This window comes from Branchiostoma belcheri, unplaced genomic scaffold (assembly GCF_001625305.1).
Source record: "Branchiostoma belcheri isolate BF01 breed outbred unplaced genomic scaffold, Haploidv18h27 scaffold44, whole genome shotgun sequence".
Lineage (NCBI taxonomy): Eukaryota > Metazoa > Chordata > Leptocardii > Amphioxiformes > Branchiostomatidae > Branchiostoma > Branchiostoma belcheri.
The window spans coordinates 1,823,352-1,845,311 of NW_017804065.1; the positions used below are offsets into that span (position 1 = coordinate 1,823,352).

Genomic DNA, 21,960 nt, shown 5'->3' on the forward strand with positions numbered 1-21,960 from the left:
ACCGAAATACTGTGCATCAGACGAAGAAGGGCAATTCTCTCAAACAAACTATACAACTAATCTATATGATATATCTAACAAATTTCGATTCATTACACTTTCACTCATACAGTCCATCGAAAAGAATTTATCAAATTTCGCTTGACTTGAATCTACGCTGGCAAATAATACTTTATTGTTGCTGTGTGACTGAAAGTGTAAAGGTCATTGACCTGAGGAAGTGGCCCAGCTGCAACTTGGATGCTCAAGTCTCTATGATGTTGTCATTTTGTCGTCTCTGCTTCAGGTTGGCAGTTAAACTTTAGATGTAACATATAACCTTACAGTGATATTAACCCTTGTAACTTAATGTTTATGAACCCTTTGGGCTATATACACAATAACACATCGATATCACACAAAATAGATGGAATGAAATTTAAGAGCACTTGTCTGATTTAATTTTGCTTGTTGATTTTCAGGCGACAGCAGAGCTTCACACAACTGAAGAATGTAATCTGCACTTCCACGAGAAGTGTGTTTAGAGGAAGCAGAGGTTCTGGTATCTGTGCTGCTGTAGGAGTTTGGACAGGATGTATGTTGTCAACCTTGCAGCTTGCAAGAGTCAGAGCTGCTGAACCAGTGTATCCAGCAAAGCTACAAGTAAGAATGTGTATAATTTATATTTTATATTAAATATTAAATTTATATTATATATTAAATTTAACGATATATCATCATCATCGCCACATTTCAGTACTTGTAATACAGTGAGGCAGGCTGTCAGTGTCTTCCACATTCTCGTACATTCTCGTTAAAAGATATAACGTTATAAAATATTTAACAAGAAGTTTGTCAGTGGGACGGCTAGCTCTAGTAACTGACTAGTTTAAAGTAGAATTAAGACCATTCGATATCATCAAGACCATCCTATTATAGAGCTCAACTTCAGTTTGTAAGGCCACAACAGGTAAATTTTATGGGCAACATCTGTTCAAATACAAATATGGTGTCAAAAATTCTGTGTGTGTGTTATCTTGGATGCAGTGATGAATCTGTGCCAATACTGATGATTCTTCCTTCTTGCAGCCCCCGGACCCCAGCACCCTGACACACCAGTACCTGATGAAGTCAGCTGCTGCCATGACGGTGGATTCAGCCATCACTCTACTGTCTCAGACTACCATGGCTATAATCCACCTGGAACAGGAGTACGCCAAGGTTAACCTGAAAACAACCAACCTCCTATCTATAGACAGTATAGTGAAGCATATTGTCAACTCATTGACCTGATACTAGATGAAGCTCGAAAATTCATTATGGTCAACAGTGTTTTTGCATTTTGAATAGCTGAATAGTTTCCTCAAAAAAAGTTAAAAAGAGATGAAATTGGTCTGATCTACAAAGGTTGAGCTTGTTGAACTGTTTGTTGTGCAGATCGTTTCCACGCTAACTTCACTGCTGGAGTATGAGACGTTGGTCCTGGGGAACCCTGCGGAGGAGGAGAGAGTGGCCCAGCTCATCATACAGCAGAGGGTGGAGCTGGAGGACAAGAGGAGAGAACTACAGGTCAGGTCTTCTAACACCACAGATCACCAGAAGAAGCTTGCCATATGCCACCTGTAATGGTAGACTTAATATAAGGTTGTCATGGATTGATGAACTCCATGGCTAGATAATTGTTGTTGTTTTTTTGCTCAGACATGTACAATCTCGAGACTGTTTATCTACAAAGCTGTACTGGAATTCATCATTGAAGTAACAAACTTCGTGGCCAATGAAAAATTAATTGATATGAATGATTCCTGTATTTGGTCAAGATACAATGCCCAGTAGGTAACAGGAAACCCTTGTAAGAACAAGTTTTCAGTGTTTATAGCCTGATCCTGTCTATACATTGTGCTATCTGGACTTTGCAGAACATTGAGGTGGCACTTGTGGCTGTACAGCGCCTGATAGAGTCAGCAGCTGAAGCAGCTTATCAAACAGGTATGATTTGTAATCAGAAAGGAGCTGGTACATTTGTTTGACTTGCATGTAAAGTTAGGATTAGTTGTAGACTAGACCTAAGGCCAGGAGATTACAAGACAGTTGGATAGTCAGCATAGATTACTTTGATCACAGCTCAGAACAGAATTTCCTCTCACGACAGCACCACACGACCAGAACTATCTAGAATTTTTTTTTTGTTTCAGCTGTTGTGTCCACCTCTATTAAATGTGAGACAGGTTGAAAGTAATGCAACTACAGAAGTTGAACAGTATGACTTGACATGTTACTGTGTTATAGGAAGTTTGATGCCTACTGTTGGTTGATAGGTGCAGAAGCAGCAACAGTGGCTGCCCAGGAGAGACTACAGCTGGCACAGAACCAGATAGAACTGGTGAGGACAGAGTCCAGACAAGCAGACCAGAAACTGAACCAACTACAGACTCAAACTATCCACAAAGTGGGGGAGATGATCAAAGAAGCAGAAGAAAGTAGTACTGAAACACAATCCTGACCAACTACTGTTCATCCTTTGAATTTTATAAATTTGATCTCAGTAGGTTATGATGTAGGAGATTTTATGCATCTATCCTATCAATTTACCTGGTCATACCGGCTAGATACAGTATTTGGAAAAGAAGCCTGACAACTTCCGTACCTTTTTTTGTTTTGACCCCTCTATATTCGGTGATAATATATAACGTTAGTAACATTGTGGTATGTATGAACAGCAAATAACATCTGTCAACAACTTCAGCTTACATTTGAATGATTTTACTATTTCAATATTTCAAATAGCATTGGAGTGATCTAGATTTTAAATTTAAATGTTTCAAAACTGAACCAAATGATAGAATTTCTGCCAAAGGATAACGTTATGTTAAAACTTTCACACAACTTTGAGTTAATTCTAATAACGTTACAAAAGACCATCAATTGAAATGAATGATGCTAATTACAACCTAGCTTATTTTATCATGGTCAATGAGACAAAATAAAACAACATAATTTACAACAGCTCTGAATATTTCATGGAGGTTTGAGATCTCTGAACTCCTCTCATTTTCTGAACTCTTAACTATCATGTTTCTGCATGCAGCAATGTTTTCTGTCAGCTATTGGGCTTGTACCACTACATTACGGAAGGAATCGCAGTTAGATATTGGTAGGCATGTACACATTTCTAAAATTGCCAAAATACACCAAGATTATCACGGTAATCTTAGAAGGCAAAATCTCAGGATAGCTTGAGAAAAAATATGAAAAAGCCCGACAAATTAAATTGCATCATCTCCGCACCACCTACGTTAGAAATGGAATAGCCCTTGTGCCTCATCAGGGCAGACTTGACATGACATGACGGCAAAGATAAAGATGACGTCTACATATGGATCACCGTTGTTCTTGCTGGTTACGTTATTCCTATCTGGACACCAGTTAGTTCCCATTGAAGCCACGACCGTGTCGCCTAACGGGACTATTCTGTGGGGAACGGGGTGGGTGGACGTCAGCTACATCCTGGAGACAGGAACACCGACTTACCCCTGGACTCTGTCGGCTTACGCCAGGCTTGCTCGTCAGTTTGCCGCGGCTTTCGTGAAGAAGGACATCCTCTGGGGTATGGTTGTGCTTCACGTCGTTTGTGTGTGAGGAGGAATATGTAGAAAGAAAATGTGATGGCATCTTCTTGCAACTCCGTTGTTCGTGCAGGCCGTGATGAGCGGGTGCGGTGGGGAGGGGGGCATTCATGCGTTCAAGGGCATATGAGAAAGTCTTTATAGCTGTTAGCGATTGTTCTAAACGACGCATTTCTCAACTTCACGAACAGATTTTAGCTTTTCCCCTAAGCCTCTTTTTATGAAACAATGGATTGGTTTTATGCCTTAGTAATTATTTTCCTAATCCTCCTTTGCTTTAGATATCCTTGGACAGTTCTTGAGTGGAAACATGGAGGAGATCCCAGTGGAGAAGGTAAGGAACCTACCATCAGGGGTACTAGTATTCTGTCATTGGTCAAACTGCTAAATGCCATTGACTTATTGGTCCAACTGCTAATTGCCATTCCCTTGCCATCTGCTTATTGTGATGGACAGTAGTCAGGACTATTCAGCCTTTATTTCAGATCCTGACCTATGAGATCCCATTCCTGGTTGTTGGAGGGCTGAGCCTGTTGCTGGGGCTGGTCCTGCCCATCACAGGGCTGATCTTCTGCTGCTGCCGCTGCTGCTGCGGGCGCTGCGGTGGACGGAGGATGGACCCGGCCAAACTGTCCAACCTGCGAGTCTGCCGCGGGCTGGTCATGGCTGGGGGGCTACTTCTGGTCAACCTCGTCATGATGTAGGTGTTAGTGACCATGTACCTACATGTTTGGGACAGGCATGGAAGTTGTGTTGTTCCCTCTTTTCTTTGCCACTAAGCTTTCACAAGTATCATGATTCCTAACTTAAATGTGGAAATGATGGTCAACATTAAGTATGTCAATGATAGACCAGGTAGTATTAAATTTTAAAAAAATGACGGAAGAAAATCTATGATAATCCGTAATGCCTGTCATGGAGTTTCAAAGAAATCATGAATATATGTCATCTCAACAGTGACACTAAAAATTGCACAAAAGCAAGAGAACTGCAGTTTGATATAATTTTGCTAGAGGGCTCTAGAGAATCTTACTTTTAAACAGGATCAGCTCAAAATTCAGGTTAACTGAACTAACCTCTGCCCAGCCCAACAAAAAATGGGATGTGTTAATAAAGTGGGTAAATATCCTGCATTTGCTTGCAAAAGTTGGGCCTTTATCAAAACTGGGGACCTACATGTACCATTCCACAGAACAGCAGCCCTGTGCATGTACCCAGCCAACAGCAGAATCTCCAGCTCTTTTGAGGTCACCGTGCAGACAGCAGACAACATTGTGGATGACCTTCAGACTTTCCTGAACAAGACATTTCAGGTTTACTTTTTTATATTCAACATATAACGTGTAAGATGGCAAAAGATGAAAAAAATCCCTTTTCAAAAAGAAACCAAGTTAAATAGTTGCCCTTATAGTGTCTAAACCAATCTTTTTATTTGGATTTTTTTAAAAAATGTTCTTTGTCATTGTCTTTGTTTTTTCAGGAGATTGACTTATTTATAGACCAAGATGTTGGGATAGTCCTGGATGCAGTGTCATCAGATATCTCAGGTGAGTTAGTCGTTGTCTCCAATTTTCCCAAAGGGTAAGTATTTGAGGTTCTTATTTCCTTCAAAAACTAATTTACTAATCGTTCAAAAACTATTTTTTTCACCACAGATGTTGGGACATTGGCAGCAGGTCCTTTTCTCACAGCAATGGAGTCCAGAATAGACACTTTAGCTGACAGCCTTGCTGCAGTAGACACAGGTAAGGGCCTGTAACTGTCGTGCAATTACCATACAATCACAAACTGAGAGCATTCCTGACACGGTTACGCATGCACATGTGACTCCTACAAAATCCTTGTTACAGAAAGGATTGTTGATGGTTGGTTCTGTCATAGCCACCCAAACAATACTTCTGGACCCTGAACCATAGGTAACAGATTTATACTCTTCCCACAGACCTGAACAGTGCCCACACATCCCTCATCAGTCTGAACAACAGCCTGACTTTGATGACAGAGTTGTTCTCTGCCCTGGAGGCCGGCATCAGCCAAGCGAAGGACAACCTGACGAGTGTGCGTGCAGACTGTGACGCAGACATTACGCTGAGCGGACTGGGAGTGTGTGACGGGATCCCTGACCTGTCCTCCCAGGCGGCCACACTGGCTGGGCTGAATGTAAGCAGTTATCTATCATCATATCTGTAGCTGTGTAGATGGTGTAACACATCAGCCTTGCAGGCACTAAACTACCTGTCACACATATCCTTTGCATATCTAACTGAAAGTATTGTTTAAAGCTGGTGAGGATGCCTCTTTTGTACTTAATGGTAGCAAGTTCCACTCTATATAATAGTTCTAGGAAAAAACACATTTTTGAACACCTCAATCCTGGGTTGATAACTTTGGTACTTGAAGGCCCTGACTATGAATATAGGTTGGATGATTAGGGATATGCCCAGGTGTGTACTAATAATGGCTACAAACTATAAGTAAATAAGTTGTCCATGTACTAAAGGAGAACTGGTGTATTTGGTCATGTTTAACTTATGTTAATATATATTCCTATACATTTGTAGTTTCCTGACCTGTCTGATGGCATCAACTCTCTTGAAAGTGCACAGAGTCTTAATCTAACCAGCATGGAAGTCCTGGTGAGCTTGTATGACATCAGAAACATCTACATGTATAGACTAGACATTTTTTTTACCTTTTTTAACATGATTGTTTTTGTGTGTTCTTTTGCAATTAGACTTCAGGCATGAGTTTAAAATTGAAGTATGAATCTATGATGTATCATTATAACAACTTGTAATGAGCTACTTTCCATTGACACATTCCATTGCAACCACAATTTCAGCACCAAGGACAGCATACTGCCCTACTGCACTTACTGTATATTAGGCTTCTTATTTCCTGTCCATCACTGTAGCAACTGGACTGAGTAAACTAATAGTGTCTTCTTGATTTCAGGCAAGGGCTGCATTGAACAGCTTAAGTGCTGAGATTGGGAATAGCACAGGTAATAAAGATTACTCATTACTTACTCTTTAACTATTCATACATGTGTTTTGTACCACTTGCATTTTCAAACATCAATTATCAGTTATCTAGGTCTGCAGCCCTTGTATCTAGAATTGCCATCTTCAGTCAGTTCTAAGTTTGGTGCTGTTCTTAGCTCAATTGCTGGTTTACTCCTTTATAGTATGGCAAGATCTTGTTAGATTGAAAGGAAACTTGTATATTTTATCCCTGCAGATATTTCTGTAGACTTTTCTGCAATGCATGAACCCCTGAGGATCATGGTTGCCAACATGACAAGTGGTGTTCAGGAGGTAAACAAACCTACTTATTTTACTTGGATCCAGAGTGACAATCACTACAGTTCACGCCAGCAGAATTTCTTTCCACAAGTCGGAAAAAAACATTCCATATACATTGATTGTACCTTGTACAACTGTTGTACCATAATGTTTTTATGATTTTGTTATTCCATATGTTTTTATAGGAGTCTAACTAACTTTATTTGTCATATCCAGTTTTTGGATGAAGACAAACTGAAGGACTTGTACATGCATCATGTGACTAACGTAGCATCACTTTTGGAACAATATGAAGGTGCAAGGTATGTCTCAGTCATTCACGTTCATAGGTTTCTCATAATGCATTGTGTAGTCTAGATCTTTTCATTTATTTTAGAATGCAGACTACTATAAGGGGCCTTTTGTCACCTCTCAAAGACTGAAACACAAAAAAATACACATTGAGGTCACACTAACTTGATTTGTTGTTTCTCGGTTTTTGCAGGAAATCAATGAAGTACATGTATATGGGCAGAAAAATACAGAAACTTTCTATTGTTTAAATCAGAAAAATGGGAACCTGGCGAATCTGAGAACCAGGAAATTAGATAATCGATGGGGCTGAATTGAAAACCAATTGTTGTTACATACCTATAACTCCTAAGCACAGAAAGTGATCAGAATCTTGAAGACACTACTGTTTCCATCCCTGGCTCCAGACAGGGAGGGATTGCAGGTCCGAGTGTGGTGGTGCTGGTTCCTGGACTCTTTGTTCTGTTGGGACTGTTGCTGGCTTGCTGCGGTTGGAGACCGCGGAGAAACTTTAATGACAAACGGTCCCTGTCCTCCAAGTTTGGTGCAGGGTTCCTCTGTATGTGAGTTTAATTTTTGTTCATACATGTATTACTTAGGCCTCTAGTGAATTTGGCATTAAAAGGATGCAGGGAAAAATTCTTAAGGAGTCATATACATCATAGGTTGTTTTACCATTTTGATGCTGTAGCATTTCAGAATCTGTAATAAGAAAAGACTACCCAGATTTCCGAAGGAAACATGCATATGACTATCCCAAGAATTCCCCAGTTTGAGATCATATGACCATCAGAATGTATGTGACTGGACCTTAGTCATTGTTTGGTGCATAACATGTTGATGTCTACTTCATCAGGTCAGTGTCCTGGCACTTTCTGTTTTCCCTGGTGATCTGTCTGCTGTCAGCTGTACTGGTGCTGGTGGGGATGAACATGTCTGTGGTGTGTGATTCAGTCCTGGATCTCTCACTGTTTGACAAGGTATGTGGTCATAAAGTGGGTTTGTATAATAGTGTTGTGTCTGTCAATTGTTTTTTGGTGAGTGTTGAAGATCTGAAAATTTCCTCAGCATTTTGAATGGTTGTGTAGATAATGTTTGAAACTGTCCACTGAACAAGAAGTTAGAGATTTCAGACTTTTGGGAAGTATTTGGGGTTTTAGTGACCTTCAAGTTCACTTCATTTCCTGTTTTTGACCTTTTTACCTCCCTCTGCCATGCAGCCTGTCAATCCTCACCCAGGTGCTGTCAACCTACATTGTACTCTCAAGTTCACCCCATTTCCTGTGTCTGACATCTTGACCTCCTGTCATTCTGCCTGTCAATCTTCCTCTACCCACATACTGTCAACCTACTAGTACTCTATCTAGACAAATAGACACATAAACCCACAAGTCACAGCTCATCCAAAACAAATCTTACGTACTGTAAAGTAATGATACAAATTGTTTTCTAAGTGCTAGTATGTTGTTTGGCAGGCAAGCATACAATTGAATTTGATTCTCTTGTTATCCTCACAACAAAATCAGCTTGTGGACAAGCCAGACAACTTTGGTGGGGACTACATCTTGGCCAAACTCCTTCTGGGAAACGGGTCCGTCCCTCTCACAACCCGGGGGATCATTGAGTGAGAAACATGTTCCAGGATAACGTTCTGTTCTCAATGTTTTCTTACATGTTTCTTACATCTTATCTTACATGATTGTTATTTTCTCTAATAGGACTGTATTTAGTCCAATCTTTATCAGAGTTAATTTTCTCTCCCCTCCCCCTCCAGGTCATAACAAGTTTTACAGGTGGCCATTGAGGGCTTTTTATCACCATCTAGTTATATGTTGATATACATTTAGTATTTATGTTTACATTTCCAGAAGTGAAAATATTGTTTTATAGGCTAGTTTCTTCTTGTTGAGTGTTTTGTCTCACTTTGTGATATTTGTTGTCAGTTGTTGTACAACCATTTATCATGATGGTTAACTGTTAGTGTTGTTAAGTCACACTGACCCAATATGTTCATCAGTGACTGTTTAGTCAAAGTTATTGAATATCACCTCACATGACAAGAACACAGTACAATGACCAGAAGGGATGTTTTAATGGTTTCTCTTGCTTATATAACTACGTTTCATTGTTCTTTTATGTTTGTAATCTGCAATTAGCCCCCCGGGCATGAATTTGCAATAAACTTCTTATAACTGGCAACTGATTCTTTTCAATTCAACATTGCATAATAAAGAATGTAATTTGTAAAAAAAATGTCTCGTAAATACTCTTATGAATTCTTTCAGGTCTGCCCATAACTGAAATAATTGTAAAGATAATTTGCATCCTTGTTTCAGGGGCTGCCGAGAAGATAAAGCTGCTTATGAAGTCTTGAAGCTTGATGTCATTTTCGACTTTACAAGCCAAATTACAGAAATGGTTAATTTGGAGGAGGTGAGCGCTTTTCTACATCAATATTTAAATATGAAAGAAAAGAAGACCCCATCATGGCAGATATGCCCTTAGTCTTATGAAGCCCAGGATCGTGTTATCAAGAAGGTTAGAACCTCCTATTAAGCTGTCTAACCCATGAGCTGTGCAGATTTGGTACCAAAACCTTGACTTAAAGAAATTGTAACTCTCAGAAAAATCATTACATTAAATTTTTTTAATCTTTCAAATATCCAGAAATTCTGTTTCCTGCTATTCTAGATGACACCCGACCTGACTCCTGTCTATGACGAGTTGAACACGACCTTAGGGTCTGTGGACCTGAACCTGGACACCTCAGACCTGTCCAGCACACACAGCTCACTGGGAACTATCATGGACCTCATGGACCTATCAACCTTCCAGGACAATGTCAGACCATCTTGACATTTTACAAAACTTGACATAAGTTATTGATAAAGTCATTTTTTTAACCACAATGCAACATGGAGTTGATAATTCTGCTCATCTTTCAGCTTTGTTTAGTATGACTGACCGATTGCTTTAAACATATTAGGACATGCAGACTACAGTCAAACCTATGAACAACTACAGCATAGCTATTCAGATGTATCAGAGTTGACGTTGTGGATATTTATATCTGTAGATGCATGCTGTCATGGATAGTGTGTCTCCCCTGAATGCTTCAACTCAAGCTGACCAGGCTGCTGATGCCATAGAGCCACATAATGCGGTGAGGAACAGGGAAAAGCTTAAAGCCTAATGAATTATTGTCATGATGGTTTTATTCAATGCAAATTGAAGTTTTAAAGCTATTTATAAAGATTAATAAAGGTTAATGCAGATTTGAAAAAATGCTGTACATCAAAGAGACCAACATTAGACATAGACTGGATAAAGTTGTTTGGAATATTCCACCCTGATGACAGTAAGTTAGTTTCTCTAGATAACATTGTTTCTGTCTGCAGAACCTTGCAGCTGACCTGAGAGAGATTGCTTCTGACCTGACAGCCCTGCAGTCTCTGGTCACACTTCAACTGGACCCACAGATGGTAGCAGTCACTCAAAAATCATACTTTCATCCATTTGAAAGAAATTCAAATGAGCCAATTTTTTTGAATGCATATTTCATGTGCACTGTGTACGTCTTGTAGATTCCAAGCAAAGAATAAGAAAAAAAGTGATAAATTGTTACTTACAATGTCCATATATTTTTTATGACTTGTCACATGATGAAGTTGAAATAGAAGATTGCAACACTCATCATTTTAGTGTTGACAATAACAATATTTTGCTACTTACATGATGGTAGTGTAGTAACAACATACAGTTTTATTCATTATAATGGTTATTCAAATTTTGACTATAAAAATCCCTCTTTCCAGACATCTTTCAGTGCTGGCATCACTTCAGTGAATGAAAGCATCAATGCAGTACAAGTAGGAGGCCTTTATACAATGCTGTTGCTCACTACTCCCTTAGTAAATAGTGTTTGATTCCGTTCATTCCCAGATTGATTCACTGCATGTAATAAAAGTCACATTTTATATATAATATAGATTAGGATTGGGCTTTCCTTCAGAAAGTATTTTCCTGTTAAACTGTCAAGCTAAACCAAGTCCTTCTAACAATGCGCTGATTATCACCAGCGTGTTATATACACAGTCCCTGTACTAGTATCATGCTCTACTTGATAAGTTTTCCTTTTCTCTTGACATGTAACGTTACATATTTTATCTTGATGTTTTACCAACTGGGCTTTTGCATTGTTATCTCTCATGGCCAGCCACATTGAGCACTCACTCTCTTTGCAAATGTTGTGCTGAAATTGACCTGACCTGTCCTTGCCTCCAGACCAGTGTGGCTGGTTCTATCTCCACTGTGGATGACCTCTCTGACTTCATCCAGGACAGCGCAATGACCTTACTGACTCAGGTACTCTTAAAACTCTGACATATTGTTTTGGGTGAGCTGTGGGTTTGTATATGGACAGAGTAGGTTTGATGGGCAAGATCGACAGGCAGAATGACAGCAGGTCAAAATGATAAACACAAGGAACTGGCCAGGAGCCTCTGGTTTCTTAGAGTCACTGACAAAAGGTAATGGATACTACCTGAAACATCTGCCCGACCATTTCCAAAACCATATCCAGTTGCTTGAGTAGCTTTATTACCTGGATGTCTAACCTTCACCAACGTTCTCAAAATGTTTTCCTCTGAAATTCTGAAGTCTCTCCTGAGATGCATAGATACACAGTAAATCTAATTTTTTCTCATATTTCAGGGCATCGATGATGTTGTATCCCGTCTGTCCGGATATGGCACACAGCTGATGGATGAAGGTGTGCGTCGTGTGCAGGAGGATGTGGGGAGGTGTCAGATTCTCAGCAACATCTTCGATGCAGTCGTCGGAATTGTCTGTGTGTACTTTGGAGAGGGACTTGTAAGTAAAATAACGGCACATGGAGGAATCATAAAAAGTGAAAACTCCTTGCCCTTTTCTCTTATATCTATCCCTTAGTCTAATCATTTGACTGTTGGGGGCACCACAGAAGATCAGAAGATCAGTTTTTCTGCCCTTTTTGGTTTTCTATTCATCTTGTGACACTTTGTATCCCTTAGTGACACTGTTGTTACAGAACACTTTTTTGCAGTAAAAAAAAGCTTTGAAATGTAAGCACTGGTTCATTTAGTGTCTCTGTCCTTGGTGCTGAATGGACCTTACATGAAGGTTCCTGTACATTTTTTGTAATCCTCATGTCAGATGTCGGCATCTCACTGTGACAGAGGTCCTGCTCCCTAGTTTTTGGTGACTGAGTGGGTTTGTGTGTTTGTTTGTCCAAATAGCGATGGTTGTGTGGAATGTGGGAGGTGATTTTGACAGGTGATTGATACTGTACAATAATCCCCTCTGAAGTTCTAGTACGTTCACAAAAACCCAAAACATTTCCCGAAAGTCTGTAAATTTACTTGACTCTTCTAACCCTGTTTGTCAGAATGCTCTGTGGCTGTCGTTTGCCATCGTGGTGGCCTGTCTGGTTCCTAGCATCGTGTTGAGTGTCCGCCTGAAGAAGTACTACCGACGTGTGCAGCCTGGTGATGAAGAGGCCATCAGGTACACCCAGACGTACGCACAGATTGAATTGCCTTACTGTGCTCTTATTCAGGCCTTGCTTGGCTCCATGGAACATGCGTAAACCAAAGCAATAAAGGACCATTTTTGTAGAAATGTTTGCCTTTGACATCAGTACTTGTCATTGCTGTGTTTTAGATTAAAATTGCAACAACATGATGCACCGTGGAGCACCATACAGCATAAATAGTACAGTATATAGTTACACAGTTACTTTTGATATATTTACAGTAGACAAATGTATCAATGAAATATTCACCTCCTGCATGACCTCAGGTGGCAGTCGGGGATGCCCATACCGTTGTCAGGGGCTAGCGGTTACTACCGCCGTCTGTCCTCCAGCTTCAGGCTGAACCGGAACAACCGGATTGGGCAACACGCGGCACCGTGAGTACATAAATATCAGATTATCATTATCTTCTATGACAGCTTGGATAGAATTTAATCTTTTTACACATTGCATCCAACACCTTTTTAAGTAATTTGAAAGGCTTGTTGGGCAGGGGTTGAGGTCCCTTTTCAGTGATGGTTGTTCATGATATTAAAGATACAACGATTATTCATTGTTGTCTGAAGTCATTTTATTTCTGATACCTAGGAGGGAGATGGACTCTGTGATTTAGGCTGGGTCAGTGCGACAATGGCTACAGATGTAAGTAAAACATTGAACAGTATTGCATCAGACCTGGGCACAAAATGTACATCTGTAGCACATTGTGGGGATTTCAGGATTTTGTAATATTATTATTAGGGTATATTTTTCAAGTCCAATTGAATTATTGCTACAGGCTACAGTACTGAGTACTGACAGATTTGACCGTCAACTTGTTGTTAGGGTTATGGAGAATAATGAGTTATCACACTATAAAGAAATAACTGATATGCAGTAGTACAATTAAAATGCTGGTCCTCTTGCTTTATTTTATTTTATTCCTCTTGCATAAATTCCTCAAGATCCTGTTTCCATTTCATTTGATTCTGCTTCCCCTGTTTTTTCAGACCTCTGACAGGCAGCAGTGCCCAGACATCACAACTGTACGCAGCTTACACAGGGTCTGAGTGGTGAGAAGATCAGACTGACTCAGCAGCCAGCAAAGACCCAGCATAGCCTAGTCATATCTTTTGAACAACAAAAAATCAAAGATTGCACACCTTCCAGAAGTATTTAGAGTGTTGTGAATTTTTAGTTTTCTAGTCATTATAATACTATATAGGATACATACATGTATACTGTATAGGATACAGACTTAACAATGTGTAATTATTAAAAGTTACCTTTAACTTGAAGTTTGTTCTTTGGACTGTTAAGACTGTTGGATAGTTTGTCAAATACCAGACTGCCTATCTGTGTTGTATTTCGTAGAAGAAAAATATAGAAATGTTGGGTTATTTGAGATTGGTTTAGTCAAACGTTCAGAGACCTCCTGCCCTCAAAACTAATCTCTTTTCTCAGCCACTAATACACACACACACACACACAGGCACACACACAGGCACACACACAGGCACACATACAGATATATAACACATTTGCACACACAATGAAGTTTGAATTTGAAAATAATTTATTCAGTGTCAGGATAGGGGACTGGTGAATATATACAATGCATATGAATGTGTTTGAGTAAAAGACGATTAGAATAAACAGGGTAAAAATAAACTGTCACAATGTACATAAAGTCCTGGGCTAAGTAAGATAATAACGACCTCTGACCTCTATGCTTCAATTGTAATTTTGGTTATATGCACACTTGATTTTCTTTGCTTTACCCTCCTACCGTATAACAAAGGTGTGTTTGTTGTTTTTATACATGTATGTTAGGTCAGAAGGCACCTGATATCAGCGGTACTGCCCGGGATTGTCTTTGTATTGCTGTTGCAATTACAATATAATAAAGAATAAACAGCTCAGTAGTTTGTTCGACCATATCATGTGAAGGTTAACAGTATGTACATAATTATGTATTTGCTTTGCAAATGTTACCTTGTTACAGTAATACATATGAGTTGCAAGGATGACTGTGGTATTCAGGCTGATCGTCTTATTTTCACATTATAGGATGGCTTTGTGAATTAAGAGTGGCCAGTTAACCTTTTGGTTGGCTTTTCAGGTCCCTCAGAGACTGGTAGTGATGCGGGTTTTAATTGTCTCTTATTGTTTTGTTCACTCCTAGTGTTGACAGACAGTTCGATAATGGTCATGGAAGCAGCACACCTTTTCAGGAGCAATTCTGTCATCCTGACTATACATGTACTGTGAATCTTAATGATAACCTCCTTGCATGTAGGCAGGCTTTGAAATTTCTATGTGTATTGGCAGGGGGGCATTAATGATACATGCAGTGATCCACCCACTAGTCATCACTGGTGGATGCACCCTCTCCCTGCGGCTGGGGCAGTAGTGTTGATAAAACAACAGGTGTAGGTGCAGAGGGATCAGGATCGGTCTTGGTGCAGAACTTGCACCAGATGGTGAGAACAATGGCGACAAGGACTAGAGTGCCAGCTATTGCACCACACACAGAGCCAGCAAAAACTGGGAGGGGGAAACTGTGAGAAGATACAGCACCTGTATTAAAGACGGCATATGTGGAGCCAGCAGGACTTGATGCGATACAGACATACAGACCAGCATCTGCTGCAGTAACTCTGGTTATGGTGATGTCACCGTTCACCTCCACAGTTATCCTCCCACCGGACTCTGCAGTAGCATTCAGTCCTGATGGGGGAATGACTGTGATGTCTGGTGTGGGGACTCCTGAAGCTTCACAGATTAACTGGAGATTTCCCCCCTGTACCAGTACCATGCTGTCATCTCTCTCAAACCTCACAATTGTTGGTTCTAGACAGTCTGAGACAAGCTTTTCGAGCTTGACATCTTTAAGTTTTAGTCCAGTAAGGTAAGCAGGTTGAGAACAATTGATCTGGTTTTTAAAAGGATAAGATCCTGTATCTGTCATTTTCATCTTGAAGGGAACCATCCCACAGCCACAATGCCAGGGGTTGTTGTCAATGTTTACATTCGTGATTGCTGAAAGTATGTCATAGGCCATTGAGGGAAGAGTGGTCAATTCATTATTAGCAATGTATAGAGTAGAAATTGTTTCAATATCTGACAATTCTTCAAAGGGGAACATTGTCATCTTGTTGTGAGACAATTTGAGGGTTCTCAGTCGCATTAGATTTACCAGTAATTTGGATGGAATGGACGAAATGTGGTTGTTCTCTAGGTTCAAGGTTACTAGTTTTGGTGTTGGATTGAAAGTTTCAGCCTGAATGTTCATAATGTTGTTGCCATCTAGCATAAGACCCTGCATGTTTCCCAGCCCTGTGAACATGTCAGATCTAAGGCTTGTTAACTTGTTGTTATTCAGGTACAAGGTTTTCAGCAGTGGTGTTTGATTGAAGGTCCCAGGCTGAATGTCAGTGATGTCATTATCACCTAGGTAAAGGGACTTTGCTGGCCCTGTGAACATGCCAGCTCTGAGGGTTGTTAACTTGTTGTTGTGCAGGTCCAAGCCTAAAATTTGTGGCAATGGATCAAAAGTTCCAGCCTGAATGTCAATGATGTCATTACCGTATAGCAAAAGCATCTCCAATTTTTCCAGCCCTGTGAACATGTCGGCTCTGAGGCTTGTTAGACTGTTATAGATAAGCCACAGTGTGGTCAACTTTGACAAGTCCTGGAATGCATGGCTGTTAATAGTAGACACATTATTACTACTAAGCTCTAAAATCTCTAAGCTTCTATACTGTGCGAAATCAGACTGACTTAAAGTTGTAATTTCATTCTCTTTCAAAAACAAGCGGGTGATGGTTGTGGACAGGTTCTGTGGCACACTGGTGAGGTTCAGGCTGTTACAGCTGCAGTATGTTGTTCGTGATGAACAGTCACATAATTCTGTAGCTCCCACCACTCCCAGCATAACCAGGAGGAGGAACATCAGCACACAGGGTGGCCTCTTACCCATGATGCACTCTGTCCTGGTACAAGATTTAAGGCATGAGGCTGTTACACTTAATACTTACATTTTGGAGCTAGACAATAGAACAAATCATATGACTGAGTTTGTAGATATTAGAGCCAAACTCACCTTGATACTGATGTAAAGATTGACAGCTGTCAGATACAAGACTCGTCAGCTGGTTCCCTCCACTTGGGCTGTCAATTTACATGAGTACAATATTTTGACTATTCTGTAAAACAACAAGATGAAAAGAAATGGTTGCTTCTTTCCAATTTGACTTGTTTACCTTGGCATTTTGCCTCCCTATGCTTGATTATTCAATTCACAACACATTTTACAAGACTCACTTTAGAGAGAGTATAAAAGTTGATTCCTGGGACCAATTAAAGTTACCTGGATGGTGTTGTATGGAACTAATCTAAAAATCAGAGTCTCAGGCAATTCGCTTAATATATAATTGTGACCTGGCCCAAACCTTTAACCTTAAAGCATAGGAATTGTACACACTGTCAGTAAGATGTCATGAAGTACCTCTGCCGCAAGAACTCACTTTTGTCCCCTTTTGTCCTTCAATAACTGCCCTTGAAGACAGAACGTACAACACAGGAAGGCCTGTTGGGTGTCTTCCCTATCTTGAGCTGTTCGGCGTGAAAAATATCTACTCTGGGCAGCTGCGTCACCGCCCACCGCAAGATGAAGTCCTCTCGATTTTGCAGCTTGGTCCCGACCAGCTGTGTTAGCTGTGATAACGTCAACGTGAACTTTGAGCCTGTTGCAGCATGGTTGATGGGCGTCCCTGGACTGAATGGTATCAGAACATGTGGTCACTAACTTAGCCACAAATACATTGCTCCCCTTACTTACAATGCCATACGGCATACATTATTAAAATGAATGTTCAAGGCGATATGAATCCACGGTTCCATGATGATAAAATCAAAGTTTCCTGTTTTATCTCAATCGTAAACTACAAAAGATATGCAAGAATTGGCTAACTGAGGTATTTAGCTGGCACGAAATATCTTAAGTAAAGATTTAAAGATAAAACGTACCTCTGAAAGCACGCTGAACACCCAGGTCTTCTGCAAAGTCAATCTTGCCAGAAAGGCTTGGAAGACTTCTTTGACTCGCTTCTATATAAGCGTGGGGTATCCGCCCCGTGAAGTCCTGACTTATACGATGCCTTATAGTTATACGTGGCAAACAGCATCGAGTCAACTAGCCACACGTGAACCTTGCTCTTCTTACCCCGTGGCTGTGTTGGTTACATTGTATAATTGTTACGCAGGTAAAACAAATACGTGTTGACCCTGGTCAAGATTATGAGTATGCAATACGCAGTCGCTGTTTGAGACGTCTGTCATTTAGCTATTCTAGATTTGTGAGAAGGTCGTATATTTCTGTTGCTTATATTTTGTGATTAGTTGTGCTATTTTGTATCCCATGTTGACAATGTGTGTTGTTCCAGTGTCTGTTTCATTTAATGGACCAAATCTAGCGATTCAGCAATTTCTCGTATGAACTAATGTTCACCCTTTAGATGCAACACTGAGTAGGCGCATGCATCAACAAGACTTCGGAGATCTCATACCACTATTGAATATGTAGAGTTTTTTTTTAAAGTTTTTTATTTGTCTCATTGACTATGGATATACGTCCGTGATTACCATAATCCATTTTACTTTATGGTTTTCTAAACTCAAATGACAATATTTTGCGTGTAAAATTCTTATCATTTGGTAATGTTTCATTTCAACATGTCCTCATTAATTATGAAAATGACTCATTAACAAAATATATGCATAGTGACGTTAACCTTTAAGTAATAAAAAAATCTAGCACCATCATACTATTGCAGAAATAGTGGACTGTGCTACAGATAAAAATATAGAAATGATGGAATGTTTCAGATTGGTTTAGTCAAATGTCCGACACAGACCTCACAGTGCTTTCCAAATGTCTAGTTAACGCTATAGTTACATTGTAACTCTTACATATACATATAGCATATGAATAATTCATGTACATATAAGTCTTATGGATGACTGTGTGGTATTCAGGCTGGTAGTAATTTTTGCCTGGCTTTCAATTTATTATTGAGGATGGCTCTGTGGTGGGCATTTTACCTTTTGCTTGGCTTTTCAGATCCCTCAGAGACTGATAGTGATGTGGGTCATGGTTATTGTCTTGTTCCCTCCTGGTGTTAGGTATAGCTAATGATAATGGTACAGGAGCATTTGCTTTCCCGGGTATGCTGGGAATCTTGATAACAGCCTCCATACAGACTTTGAAGTTTCTGTGAGTATGCGGTGGGGCATTAAAGATAGATGCGATGATACATCCACTAGTCATCACTGGTGGATGAACCCTCTCCCTGCGACTGGGGCATTAGTGTCGATAAAACGACGTTAGGGTCTGCTGCAGGTGGTTCAGAACGAATCCTGGTGCATGTTTTGCAGATTGTGAGAACAATAGCAACAATGAGGAGAGTGCCAACTACTGCACCGCACAGAGAGCCAGCAAAAACTGGGAGGGGGAAACTGCGAGAAGAAATTACCCCAGTAGAGAAGACCGCAAACGTGGAGCCAACCGGATTTGATGCGATACAGACATACAGACCAGCATCTGCTGCAGTAACTCTGGTTATGGTGATGGCACCGTTCACCTCCACAGTTATCCTCCCACCGGACTCTGCAGTAGCATTCAGTCCTGATGGGGGGATGACTGTGATGTCTGGTGTGGGGAATCCAGACGCTTCACAGACCAGTTGGAGATTTCCCCCCTGTACCGATACCTTGCTGTCATCTCTCTCAAATCTCACAATTGTTGGTTCTACACATTCTGAGAAAAGCTTTTCGAGCTTGACATTTTTAAGCTTTAGTCCAGTGAGGTGATCGGGTTGAGAACAATTGATCTGGTCTTCAAAAGGATACGATCCTGTCATCTTCAACTTAAAGGGAACCATCCCACAGTCACACTGCCAGGGGTTGTTTTCAATGTTTACATAAGAGATTGATGAAAATACGTCATAGGCCATTGAGGGAAGAGTCGTCAATTTGTTATTGTGACCATATAGAAAAGAAATAGTTTGAACGTCTGACAATTCTTCAAACGGGAACATTGTCATTTTGTTGTGAGACAATTTGAGGGATCCCAGCTGAAGTAGATTTACCAGTAAATTGGATGGAAGGGACTGAATTTGGTTGTTTTCTAGGTTCAAGTTTACTAGTTGTGGTGTTGAATTGAACGTTCGAGCCTGAATGTTCATGATGTTGTTGCCATCTAGTGTAAGGCCCTGCACGTTTCCCAGCCCTGTGAACATGTCGAATTTTAAGCTTGTTAACTTGTTGTTGTTCAGGAATAAGTTTTTCAGCAGTGGTGTTTGATTGAAGGTCCCAGGCTGAATGTCAGTGATGTCATTATTATTTAGGTAAAGGCCCTTAAAGTTTCCCAGCCCTGTGAACATGTCAGCTCGGAGGGTTGTTAACTTGTTGTAATACATGTATAAGCTTCTCAGATTTGGTGTAGAATCGAAAGTTCCAGCCTGAATGTCGTTGATGTCATTATTGTATATGAAAAGTGTGTCCAATTTTACCAGCCCTGTAAACATGTCAGCTCTGAGGCTTGTCAGACGGTTATGGATGAGCCATAGTGCCGTCAAGCTTGACAAGTGATGGAATGCTTGGCTATTGATGACAGAAATGTGATTATAAGCAAGATCTAAACTTTTCAAGCTTCTATACCGTGAGAAATCAGACTGACTTAAAGTGGTAATTTGATTCTGTTTCAAAAACAAGCGTGTGGTGTTTGTGAGGAGGTTCTGTGGCACACTGGTGAGGTTCAGACCGACGCAGTTGCAGTATGTTGTTGATGCTGAACAGTCGCAGGCATCTGTTGTTCCCAACACCCTCAGGAGAACCAGGAGGAACATCAGCACACATGGTGGCCTCTTACTCATGATGTACTCCATAACCTGATACAGGATTTAAGGCACGGGATACTGTTACACTTCATACTTACATGATTGTACATTTCTAAACTTTTTGTAGACAACATATTCTTCATCTGAGTTTGTACATAGTAGGGTCAAACTCACTTTGATATTGATGTTGTGAAGATTGACAGCTGTCAGGTACAAGACTAGTTGGCAGGTACCTTGCACTTGCGCCGTCAAACCTGGAATTAAACATTTTAAGTTACTTACAGCGTTAAAGCAAATGACACTTAAACATGTATATGAGTACAATATTTTCAACATTCTGTAAGACTACAAGATGGAACGAAAAATTATGGTTGCTTCATTCTAATTTGAATCGTCTACCTTGGCATTTTGTTGATATTCATGCTTGATATTTACATGTACAACACATTTAAGAATACTAATGTTATAAAGACGATAAAAGATGATTCCTGGGACCAATTTACGTAGGTGGTGTTGTAGCCTCATAATATCTATAAATGATAAATCTTTTATTAAATACGAGGAATTATTGTGACCTAGCCCAAACCGTTATTAGCATAGAAATTGTACACATTCCGTTACATGGAGTACTTTTGCCGCAAAAATAACTCACTTTTGTCCTTCAATGACTGCCCTTGAACCCTTGAAGACAGAACGTCTAGCACAGGAAGGCCTATTGGATGTCTTCTCTATCTTGAGCTGTTCAGCTTGAAAAAATATCTGCTTTGAGCAATTTTAACGTGTATGTTGTCCTCTATTTTGCAGCTCGCTCCCAACCAGCTGTGTTAACTCAGTCCAAATTGAACTTTAAACCTTGTTCAGCATGGTTGATGGGCGTCCCTAAACTGAATGGTTAAACATTGATCAGCACATGTGGTCTCTAGCTTAGACAAATAAACATAGGTCCTCTTACAATGTCTTACGGCATACATTTTGCACATTGTTGGAAGGAATGTTCAATATAATCAGATCCTGCCAGGATGGCTTGGAGGATTTCTTCTCTCGTTCTATAAAGCGTGGGATATCCGCCCGGTGAATTTCTTGCATTTACGTGGCAAACAGCACGGGAACGTAATTCTTACAGGACACTTACAGTATGGCTGTGTTGGTTACATTGAGTTGAATTGCATAGTTGCTATGCAGGTAAGACAAATACCTGAGTGTTAATTAACTTTGGTCAAGACAGAATTTTTGCAATAAACCCCATCTATTTAAATGTTGCACAATAAACAAAAGTTCCCAACTACCAAGTTTTATAACAATACATA

At 40.2% G+C, this 21,960-nt stretch overlaps 4 protein-coding genes across 7 annotated transcripts; 2 read left to right on the forward strand and 2 right to left on the reverse strand.

Annotated features, from left to right (window-relative positions):
• The first annotated feature begins 195 nt into the window (after positions 1 to 195).
• On the forward strand, positions 196 to 3,000 carry LOC109478612. Its single transcript, XM_019780285.1, has 6 exons — positions 196 to 286; positions 462 to 642; positions 1,069 to 1,200; positions 1,417 to 1,548; positions 1,899 to 1,968; positions 2,298 to 3,000. Exons 1-6 carry the CDS (start codon positions 255 to 257, stop codon positions 2,480 to 2,482), a joined length of 732 nt encoding a protein of 243 aa, XP_019635844.1. The 5' UTR covers positions 196 to 254; the 3' UTR covers positions 2,483 to 3,000.
• A 290-nt stretch (positions 3,001 to 3,290) lies between these two features.
• Positions 3,291 to 13,898, forward strand: LOC109478464 (prominin-1-A-like). 4 transcript variants are annotated; one of them, XM_019779998.1, is made up of 25 exons: positions 3,291 to 3,586; positions 3,887 to 3,939; positions 4,091 to 4,305; positions 4,798 to 4,918; positions 5,086 to 5,152; positions 5,261 to 5,350; positions 5,548 to 5,765; positions 6,167 to 6,241; positions 6,561 to 6,609; positions 6,846 to 6,922; positions 7,127 to 7,212; positions 7,609 to 7,764; positions 8,058 to 8,181; positions 8,728 to 8,825; positions 9,538 to 9,634; positions 9,893 to 10,042; positions 10,278 to 10,364; positions 10,600 to 10,683; positions 11,017 to 11,070; positions 11,486 to 11,566; positions 11,915 to 12,073; positions 12,627 to 12,757; positions 13,040 to 13,150; positions 13,362 to 13,415; positions 13,763 to 13,866. In XM_019779998.1, exons 1-24 carry the CDS (start codon positions 3,325 to 3,327, stop codon positions 13,384 to 13,386), a joined length of 2,670 nt encoding a protein of 889 aa, XP_019635557.1. In that variant the 5' UTR covers positions 3,291 to 3,324; the 3' UTR covers positions 13,387 to 13,415; positions 13,763 to 13,866. The 4 variants fall into 4 exon arrangements, with proteins under 4 accessions (XP_019635557.1, XP_019635555.1, XP_019635556.1 ...); XM_019779996.1 differs by lacking the exon at positions 13,362 to 13,415 and having other exon boundaries at positions 13,763 to 13,898; XM_019779997.1 differs by lacking the exon at positions 13,362 to 13,415 and having other exon boundaries at positions 12,627 to 12,745; positions 13,763 to 13,898.
• Positions 13,899 to 14,753: 855 nt separating this feature from the next.
• LOC109478607 (chondroadherin-like) lies at positions 14,754 to 16,734 on the reverse strand. The gene has a single exon (XM_019780279.1). It carries the CDS (start codon positions 16,732 to 16,734, stop codon positions 15,118 to 15,120), a length of 1,617 nt encoding a protein of 538 aa, XP_019635838.1. The 3' UTR covers positions 14,754 to 15,117.
• Positions 16,735 to 18,750: 2,016 nt separating this feature from the next.
• LOC109478606 (chondroadherin-like) lies at positions 18,751 to 21,927 on the reverse strand. Its single transcript, XM_019780277.1, has 3 exons — positions 21,306 to 21,927; positions 20,828 to 20,907; positions 18,751 to 20,704 (listed from the first exon to the last, which is right to left on the reverse strand). The coding sequence occupies exon 3, from the start codon at positions 20,699 to 20,701 to the stop codon at positions 19,076 to 19,078; it is 1,626 nt and encodes a 541-aa protein (XP_019635836.1). The 5' UTR covers positions 20,702 to 20,704; positions 20,828 to 20,907; positions 21,306 to 21,927; the 3' UTR covers positions 18,751 to 19,075.
• Between the last annotated feature and the right edge of the window lie 33 nt (positions 21,928 to 21,960).

Bases quoted from the DNA above. Each gene is read 5' to 3' on its own strand.
- LOC109478612 (XM_019780285.1), top strand. From the start codon at position 255: ATGATGTTGTCATTTTGTCGTCTCTGCTTCAG. The intron at 1,201-1,416 runs GTTAACCTGAAA...TTTGTTGTGCAG, and splicing joins TGGAACAGGAGTACGCCAAG to ATCGTTTCCACGCTAACTTC. The intron at 1,969-2,297 runs GTATGATTTGTA...GTTGGTTGATAG, and splicing joins TGAAGCAGCTTATCAAACAG to GTGCAGAAGCAGCAACAGTG.
- LOC109478464 (XM_019779996.1), top strand. From the start codon at position 3,325: ATGACGGCAAAGATAAAGATGACGTCTACATATGGATCACCGTTGTTC. The intron at 10,365-10,599 runs GTGAGGAACAGG...TTCTGTCTGCAG, and splicing joins CCATAGAGCCACATAATGCG to AACCTTGCAGCTGACCTGAG. The intron at 11,567-11,914 runs GTACTCTTAAAA...CTCATATTTCAG, and splicing joins CAATGACCTTACTGACTCAG to GGCATCGATGATGTTGTATC.
- LOC109478606 (XM_019780277.1), bottom strand. From the start codon at position 20,701: ATGGAGTACATCATGAGTAAGAGGCCACCATGTGTGCTGATGTTCCTC.
- LOC109478607 (XM_019780279.1), bottom strand. From the start codon at position 16,734: ATGGGTAAGAGGCCACCCTGTGTGCTGATGTTCCTCCTCCTGGTTATG.